This window comes from Gopherus evgoodei, chromosome 4, assembly GCF_007399415.2.
Source record: "Gopherus evgoodei ecotype Sinaloan lineage chromosome 4, rGopEvg1_v1.p, whole genome shotgun sequence".
Classification (NCBI taxonomy): Eukaryota; Metazoa; Chordata; order Testudines; family Testudinidae; genus Gopherus; species Gopherus evgoodei.
Genome location: NC_044325.1, coordinates 7,105,864 through 7,115,113, shown reverse-complemented (window position 1 = coordinate 7,115,113; position 9,250 = coordinate 7,105,864). Strand labels below are relative to the sequence as shown.

The following is a 9,250-nucleotide window of genomic DNA, read 5'->3' as shown; positions in this document are numbered from 1 at the left end:
GGAGGCCAGGTGTATGTGGTAGAAGGTAGGGGACAGGTGTATGTCCTGTTTTTTTTAATCTCAGAGGGCAGATGCCCCATATTTTTTGTATTCAGAGGTGGCAACCCTCATGCGAGCAGAGGACAGAAATAGGGTCTCTGCCCCAAGGTTACAATATTAAATTATTCACTACCTACCCCCTGTTCCATACTCCATGCTGACCTGAACTTCATGGTTGGGGGAGTCACATACTGACGTTTAGGATACTTAATTTAACCTTGACCCAGCAGTTGATTCTATTCAGACACTTGTGTCTACGTGTAACCCATTGGCTTCAGCGTGGTCCTATACAAGAATAGGTCTATCCCTGCAGAGTCATTTGCAGGACTGGGACATTACATTGTCTTTTCTGGGTGATTCAAAGATACCAACACAGGTGGCAGTGCTCAAGTCAAAGGGGAAAAATGGCCCTTAGAATCAAGACAATTATTTTTGAGTTAATTAATATATACTGAATAAACTGCGTGGGCAGCAAGTAAAGCAATTGTGATTTTTCTAGACTGACTCCAAAGAAAGATTGGAGTGAAGCCATGTGGCAGATCAAGGGATAAAAATGGAGTTGGAAATCCACAAGCAAAGCTCTTAAAGCATTAACATCCCTGGAGACTGCACAGGAAGTTATCATCTGGTCTCAGGTGTCTATACCTGCGACCAACCGGAGTAAACAGAAAATTGCCCAAAAGCCACATCAACCAAAGGGCACAGCCTCCCTTGCACATACATATGGTGGTTCCTTTGAGCAGCTGGACTCCCAGGGAAGGAAAAAGATGAATGACTTGTGGAAAAGGTGCCACTCGAATTCCACCATCTAAGATTCTGGTGGATGGCATTAGAAAGCTTGTTTGATTACTATCCCAAATCTCTGGCTGATTGTTGGCAGATCATGTTACATGTGTCCACTGATCTCTCTGGACAAGGTTTTGGGAGAAAGATGAATGCCTAATTGTCTACATCTCGATCTTCCAGGGAATTTGACACCACTGAGATGCTGAATAAACTAACTGGAGTAGTAACAGGAAAAAACAGTTACCTGACTTTCCGTGTTGTTTTTTGAGATGTGTTGCACATGTCCATTCCCACTGTAGGTGCGTGTGTGCCTCATGCACATTTGTCAGAGATTTTTCCCTTAGCAGTACCTGTCGGGGCAGCATGAGCACTCTTGGGTTCTTTGTGCCACTGCACATAGATATATAGGGCCATGCTGCTCTAGATCCTGCTTAGCTCCTTCCTAGCTGAAAGCCTCCAATAGAGAAAAGGAGGGTAGGTTGTGGAATGGAAATAGACAACACATCTCAAAGAACAACCATTGCGGATAGGTAGGTAACCGTTTTTTCTTCAAGTAATTCAAACTGGCAGTGGGCTCAAGAGTCTACTTGAACAAGGTTTGAAAGATTTCTCATCCGAATCTGGCATTGTCTCAGGCTTGATGAGAGATGGCATAGTGAGAGGCAAACATATGGAGCAATGACCAGGCTATCACCCTACAAATATCCAGAACTGGAACCCTAGCCAGAAAGGTCACGGAAGCTGCCTGCGACCTGGTTGAGTGAACCATCACATTATTTGGAGGTGCAACATCAGCCAATCTCTAATATAAACAAAAATAGCTGGAAATTCAGGCAGTGATCCTATGAGTGGAAACTGGTGAACCCAAGTTGAGGCCTACTTGGAAACAACATGACTTTTTTGTTTTCTCTTGTTGCAAACAGGTCCACTTGGGGAGTTCTCCACTGCTGGAAAATTGACCTGGAAATGTCCAGTCAAAAAGGCCGCTCTTGGTGCCCTGCGAAGGACCTGATCAGGTGGTCTGCCGGAGTCTTTTTAGCTCCCAGAAAGTAACCAGCTTTCAGGTTGATAGAACTGGCGATGCAGAATTTCCACAGGAGGATCGCCTCCTGGGATAACTTTGTGGAACTGGCCCCTCCCTGGTTGTTTACATAAAATATAGCTCTTGTGTTGTCTGCGAGCACCAATAAGTTCCACCTCCTGTTGTGCAGAAGGAACGCCATGGAAGTCAGACAAATGGCCTGGAGCTCCCTGATATTTATATGGATATTCAGATCCTGGGGAGATCAAAGGACGTGAGTCTGAAGGTGACCTAAGTGAGCTTCCCATCCTACATCTGATGCATCTGTAACTAGAGTAACAGCCTGTTGTGGAGGGGCAAAGGGAACTTCTCGCAAACACTGTCTGTATTACTCCTGGGGGAATTCTGCGCCACTACACAGTGCAGAATTTTTCAGAAATTAATGGTGTGCGCACTGCACACAAAATTTCCTTCTGCCCCCACAGAAATGGGCTGCAGAGATGTTGGCTGCCACTATGGGCCACTGGACCCAGCAGAGTTCAGTTCGTGAACAGAAGACAAGGTGGGGAAGAGGAAGAGGGAGCTGGAGGATTCCTAGCAGTCGCAGTTCCCAGCCTGCCCTGAAGGAAGGAAGCGGTGGCATGCAGGAAATTCCAAGCAAGTTTGGGACCCAGCATCAGGCTGTTTTTCCCTCTGGATCCCTGGGCTCTAAGAGGGTAGGGTCTGTGAGTGACAGGGGGTGGGGTGGGGGATAAAGGGGGTGTGAGTGTCTGGCTCCCTGGCTGGGCTCTGGGGGGAGGAAGTAGAGAAGCAGGATTCCTGGGTTGTCATAGGGGCTTCTTTAATTCTCTACTCCGGGGGGAATTTTTGTGTGTGTCTGTATTGTTACAGACATACTTACTGACAGGTATTTTGAAATAAACTACCAAAATAATTGAAACTGGCATAATTATATAGGATTATTTTGACAAATAAAATTTGCAGAATTTTAAAATAGCGTGTGCAGAATTTTTAATTTTTTGGTGCAGAATTCCCCGAGGAATACTATGTAATGTGCTAGGCTGGTGAGTACACCGAAGCTATCCAACCCTGTAAATTTCTGAGGGGTAGTCTGGCATGCAGCACCACGTAGGTGCGTGCTGCCATTTGTCCTAGATGTTAGAGGCAGTTCTGAACTGTGGTGACAGGGTACCTCTTTAGATCTAGAGCAGCCTTGTTTGGAACCTCTTCTTGGTAGGGAAACCCTAGCCTTTGTACAGTCCAGGACTGCTCCAGTGAATTCTGTTCTTTAAACAAAAGAGAGGATGAATTTCTCCATTCTGATTAGTAGCCCCAGTGTGTCAAAAGTGGACCAAATAGTGGCTATGCTTGGGAGTATCTACCTGAACTGGCCTCTTACTAGCTAGCTGTCCAGGTAAGGAAAAGGACTTTTGCAAGAATGCTGCTTCTACAGCCATACATTTTGTGAAAATGCGAGGGGCTGTTGACAGTCTAAAAGGCAGCGCTGTGAATTGGTAGTGGAATCCACTGCCCATGAACCTGAGAAATTTTTGGTGGCTCTGGTGAATTACCATATGAAAATAAGCATCTTTTAAGTCAATAGTAGCATATCAGTCCCCAGAATCTAAGGAAGAGACAATAGATCTGGAATTTCCTTTTCTTTAAGTACTTGTTTAATTGCCTTAGATCTAAAATAGACTTGACACTGTCCATGTTTGCCTTGAGATTAGGAAGGAGCAGGAATAAAATACCTCCCCTTTGAATGACTTGGGAACTTCCTGTATGGCTCCCATGAGGAGCAGAGACTGGACCTCCTGAAGTAGCACGCTCTCATAAGAGTGATCCCTGAAGAGGGATGGGGAAGATGGGGTAGAAAAAAATTGAAAAGTGTATCCCAGTCCCACCATAGTTAAGACCCATTGATGTGTGGTGATGCGGGTCCAAGCACTTAGAAAGTGGGATAGGCAGCTGGCAAAAATAGGGGTAGAGAAAGATGGCATGATAGGAATGTGTATACTGTTCTTGCCCAACAAGTCAAAAGGATTTCTTAGATGATCCAGGTTGCCTAGAAGAGCTGGCAGTTGCGGAGGAGGGTGGTAGAGGAGGACACCTCTTGCAACCCCTGCCTTTCTTTTTGGACATGTCCTGGGAATGTAGCAAAGCAGGACTTAAACTGCTTGGAATGCTGTGGTTGGAATGGCTTTCTTTTTGCCGCCACTATACAGATCTCCAGAGACTTAGGGGTCACCCTTGAATCCTTAAGGTTATGAAGCCTCTCATCAACTTTACTGGAAAACAGCAAGAGGCCTTCAAATGGGAGGTCTTAAATTGTTTGTTGTAGCTCTGGTGGGAGGCCGATGCCAGAAGCCAAGATGAATGTTGCATCATTATGGCGGAAAGCCATAGCTTTGAGAGTCTGATGCATCCAAGCTTGCAGTTTGGATAACTAATTTACCTTCCTCCACCAAAGCAGAGAACTCCTGCTTTGCCTTATCAGGAAGCTTATCTTTCAACTTCAGGATATCATCCCATAGGTTGAAATTGTATCAAACCAGCAAAGCTTGCTGGTTCGCAGTCCTGAGCTGTAAATCCAAAAGTTTCCTGTGAAACAGATCTCGTTTTTGTGAAGGGACATAATATCTCAACTCTATCATTTTGGCATTGGGAAGCAGAGAAGAAGGAGTCTGTCATAAAATCTTGACAGGCTCCAGGATACCCTCATTAATAGGAAGAGCTGCCTTAAAGTGTCCTATGGACACTAAAATGTCCACAAGTCTGAGTGACTTTTCTTGTACCTCTTCTGGCTGTATAGCTAGAACTGTACCCATCCTCCTCAAGTCTTGATGAGCTCTTGACTTAGATTCAGTCACTGCTGCCTCTGAGGTGATGAGGAAGAGGAGGCTAAATGTTGAGGAGATCCCTCCAATTCCTCTATAGGAGAGTCCTGAGATTGCGGATCTGCTGCATGTATCAATCCCGATACTGTGGGAAGAAAGATAGTGACCTTCCTGCAGATGCTCCTGGCATCTGGCTGACATAGAAGTGTGTAAAGAGAGCACAGAGGTTCTGGAACATTGAAGGAAGCCCCAAGGGATCCAGAAGGGCCATTGGTACACAGATCGGAGCGAGCTGTGTTTAGGGACACTAGCTTTTAGAATGGTGAGGCTGTGAACAGAACCATGGCAGGCAGGCACCCCACTGGAGCTATTGGGCACGCTCAGGTTGGGACACAAAGGACCTGACTTCCAAGTCTGATGAGAAGTCCATTTCCTCCGACCATGAGGGATCCGTCGATACTGGGGAGAGAGTTTCTGGATCTGGAGAAGGGAATAATTGAAATCATTGCTGATTTGCCTCTAGGCACAATCCTACATAGAGGTGCCACAAAAGTGGAAGTGGCCAGGACTGAGTGGTACTCGGCGCTGAAACTGGGACACAGGAGCATGTGGTTCCAATATTGGTACTGGGCAAGATTCTTGAATCATGGAAAAAGCTGGTAGCAACAAGCTAAGCAACTCTTTAGCTGCCTTAAAAGCCTCAGGTGTCAGCGGTACCAGAAAGGGCTCCTGAAACGGCACTACCAAGAGGTATGCTGATCCTTCAGGGATTGGTCTGAATGGACCCTTCCTGGGTTCTGGAGTCAACAATCCCTCCTGGCTCACAGATTGTTCCTGGGGGTGTGCCTGTTCTGAGTGCCCCATTGAGTCCTTACAAACACTTTGTGCCGCCTTCTTGGAGAGTCCAGTACCCAGGCTTTAAGAGACTTATCACGGTCTCTTCTTAGGTTTCTATTAGAACATGATGAGCACACCTAACAGACTTGGACTTCTCGGTATTCGTTCCGACAGCGAATGAAGTGCAGAGTCCATGAGCATGTATTTGAATCTGGCAACGTTGTGACCTTTTTGAACAGGGTTTGAATGCTCTACCAGTGTGGTGTTTGTCACATGTGCCTTCCCAGACACTTAAGGCAGATGGAGTTTGGGTTGCTCACTGGCACAGACCTGTTACATGAATGGACAGGCCTTGAAGCCATGTAAATGGGGCATCAGTCCAGTACTGACCCTGGAACCCAGCCAAGCCAATGGTATCCATACACGAAAAAGATAGCTTCAGGAATAGATTTAGAATACTAACTATTTACAGATATTCTGTACAAGACTAAAAACAAACACTAGAGGTACTATTTACACTAAAGGAGGGAAGATATGAAGAAACAAAGATTGTAGCTGCAACAATAACTATCACTAGCACTAGGAAGGAACTGAGGGGAGTTGGGCGCAGTGTAGCCCTTTATACCTGCATCCAGTGATGCGAGGCACCAGAGGGCGCTCATGCTTCCTCCACCGGTACTGTTAAGAGAAAAAGCTTTGATGTGCACTCACATCTACGGTAGAATGGACATGTGTGATCACCTGAAGAAGAAGAATTAGCAAAGTTTTAGACAAAAGTTAGAAGTAGTGGAAGAAAATTGTGAAATACTGGTACAACTAATTCAATATATGGGACACACTGATGTCAATAGTGACAAAGAGTCCTGTGGAACCTTATAGACTAACAGACGTATTGGAGCATAAGCTTTTGTGGGTGAATACCCACTTCATCAGATGCATGAGTGCCACAGGACATTGTCACTTTTTACAGATCCAGACTAACATGGCTACCCCTCTGATACTTGGCACTGATGTCAATGGGAGTGTAACGATCCTTTTGTCCTAAAATATTATGCTTTTAGAAATTAAATATTACAGATAGTACTTTAAAGTGTGGCATAGTCACATATTTTAATGGAAACATGTTAGTTATGATAGAATTGTAAAATATTTTGCAGTCTGTGATCATAACTGATTTACAATGTAGTGTGTCAAAAACACACATTTTTATTCTAGTTTATAACAGTAAACAAAGTAGTAACGGCAGATTTTCTGAAACATTAATGAAAACATAACATGGTGCTAAAGGCACTTTTGATAATATCTATAACTGAATCTGAACACAGTCTCCATTAAAAAAATTGCTGGTATTTTACCTATTTTTTTAAATTAACTTCTTTACATAAGAACATTTACCCAAGTATAATAATAATAACGAAACTGCTTGTATTAAGATAATTAACACAAATTTTCCACTGCTGCATACAATCTGAAATTAGTCATTTTGACTTCTCCTAGTGCTAAATGTTCCCCAGGAACATTCCTATAAAGTGCACTTGCTGTTCTGTTGAATGTCCCATGTACATCTAACATTCCACTGATTTTAAATGTTGACAGCAGCATATGTGCAGTGGCAAAACTATAGCAAACTGATTAAGGATTACATATTGCCACAAAAGGTTTTGATGCTATTTTCTCTGTAAGTCAATGGACAAAATTCTCCTCTCACATCTGTACAGTAGGAATAATACTTCAGTATTCCTCTATGCATGTAGATCTCTCAATGACGTCATTGTGAATTCTGTACGTATGGGGAAGCAGAACACGTGGATCTGAGGGGGGATTGTCCTTAGTATCATTAATATAGATATTCATGGAAAAAGCTGTCTTTTAAGGATGTATAATTAATTCCAAAATGATTATATCTATCCTTAACCGTAACTCCTATCTGAGGAAAATATAATTCTGTATGTGAAAGAACCAATTTTAAAAGGACTTGCAACACTTCTGAACTCAGTCATAAAAGCTGGAGGATGGAGGTGGAGCCTGGAGGTGGTATCTTCAAATTTGATCAGATCAGTTCAAATGATGGTCTAAAGAGCTCTTATAGGCCCTGATCCTTCAAAGACTCATATATGTGTATAACTTTAATCATGTGAGTAATCCCACTGAACTCAATAGGACTATTCACGTGCTTGAAGTCAAGCATGCATATAAGTCTTTGCAGCATGAGGGTCATAATAAAATCTAAGTAATTAATATACACATTGTGGTAGGATGTATTTGAAACTGCCCCTTGTTCTGCAGGATAAGAGCTGCAAATCCAGCTATATGTTAAGAAGTGGAAGGAGTGGATGCTTTACCTAGAAAATTTTACAGTCGTTGGGGCCAGTTTAATCATTCGAACCATTTCTTTGTGTGGGGGAATCCCTTTTAACGTAAAGGCCACATACCTGGACAATTTACATTCCCACTTCTTCACAATTTTTTTGCTAATATCAAATGTCTCCTTAGTTGAAGAAAATAGGAAAATATGGCTCAACTGTGATACTCAGTCATAATGTATTTTCTTCTAAGATACACATTCACTACAAAATCTCCTTTCCTAATTACATAGGATTTTGTAGTGAGATTGTAAAAAATGGTAAAAACTAAACAGAACAGGTTTACATTCAAATATACTGTTTACATAAAAATTTAATGACTGGGTCTCAACTAACTAAATACCTGAAACAGATAGGAAAATAGTAATTCTATATAAGCTTTTTACAATAAATAAACAAAATATTTTGAACCAAAATTAAATATAAACTTTACACATTCAAAATAAAATGTATATATAAAATCTATTTTGAAAAAATGTCATTGATTAGAGAATTACAGTAAAACAATGTTATGAACTGCATTTGAATTTTCATATACAAAATTATTTAGCTTAATATCTTTTTTTTTTTTTTTTTTTACTTTTAAAGTTCCACAGTTAGCCAGCATGTTGATTGTTCTGCTTTTGTGTAGGATGGTTACCTCCCAGTATCAATAATCAAACTTTCATATGCTGCTGTTAAAGGAAATAAATCAAACAAAAGGATTTGCAATTATAATCCTTTTAACAAGAGTTAAATTAACAGGGATACTGTGTCAACTCATTTTGTCTTCATCAGCAAGTGCTGATGTGACAAAACTGGAAATAAAATTTTAAATCAGAAAGAGAAATTTTTATGCATCTGAAAAAGTTCTGTATCTTCTGTTCCTTTCCAAAAGAGTACTTTTTATGAAATCACTTACCAAGACCATAAGAGCAGAAGTTAATTTCTGCAACCTCAAGTGGTATTACAACATAGAATATTTAGTTTTCACTCTTTTCAATACCTCAGGAAACAAAAAGGATTTTTTTGTAGAAACTCAGCCTACCAAATACCTTATGTGTACTACTAGTAAACAATCGCTAACAAAAATCTTTGCTGTTCACTATAAATACCTATAGTGGTCAATATCTTTTTTGTCCTTGTTCAGGTGACATTTATTTGTTCTTGTCTTTCAATTTCAGCTTTTTTCTCTTGCCGATGGTTAGCTGCAGCCCAAAAGGTTATTTTTTTCAACACTTGTGGCAAAATTTTGGATGGTAACCAGGATATTTGATTCTTTAAAAGGCTGGCATTTTTACCAATGCAGTCAAGGCACAATCTAAAAAGAATGTCAGAATTTACTAAGGTCTTATAACCTAAAGATAAAACACATGAAACATCAAACA

At 41.6% G+C, this 9,250-nt stretch overlaps 1 protein-coding gene across 3 annotated transcripts in view; it reads right to left on the bottom strand.

Moving 5' to 3' along the window:
* Positions 1 to 5,919: 5,919 nt before the first annotated feature.
* The window catches only part of KLHDC1 (kelch domain containing 1), a 58,178-nt gene continuing 54,847 nt past the window's right edge, over positions 5,920 to 9,250 (bottom strand). For 2 of the 3 annotated variants that reach the window (XM_030562807.1, XM_030562808.1), the window contains one exon: positions 8,435 to 9,183. In XM_030562807.1, the coding sequence (XP_030418667.1) occupies positions 9,009 to 9,183 (175 nt within the window). In that variant the 3' untranslated portion in view covers positions 8,435 to 9,008. Of the gene's footprint in view, positions 6,262 to 8,434; positions 9,184 to 9,250 lie in introns of those variants that run through there. The other variant, XM_030562809.1, reaches the window with a different exon arrangement.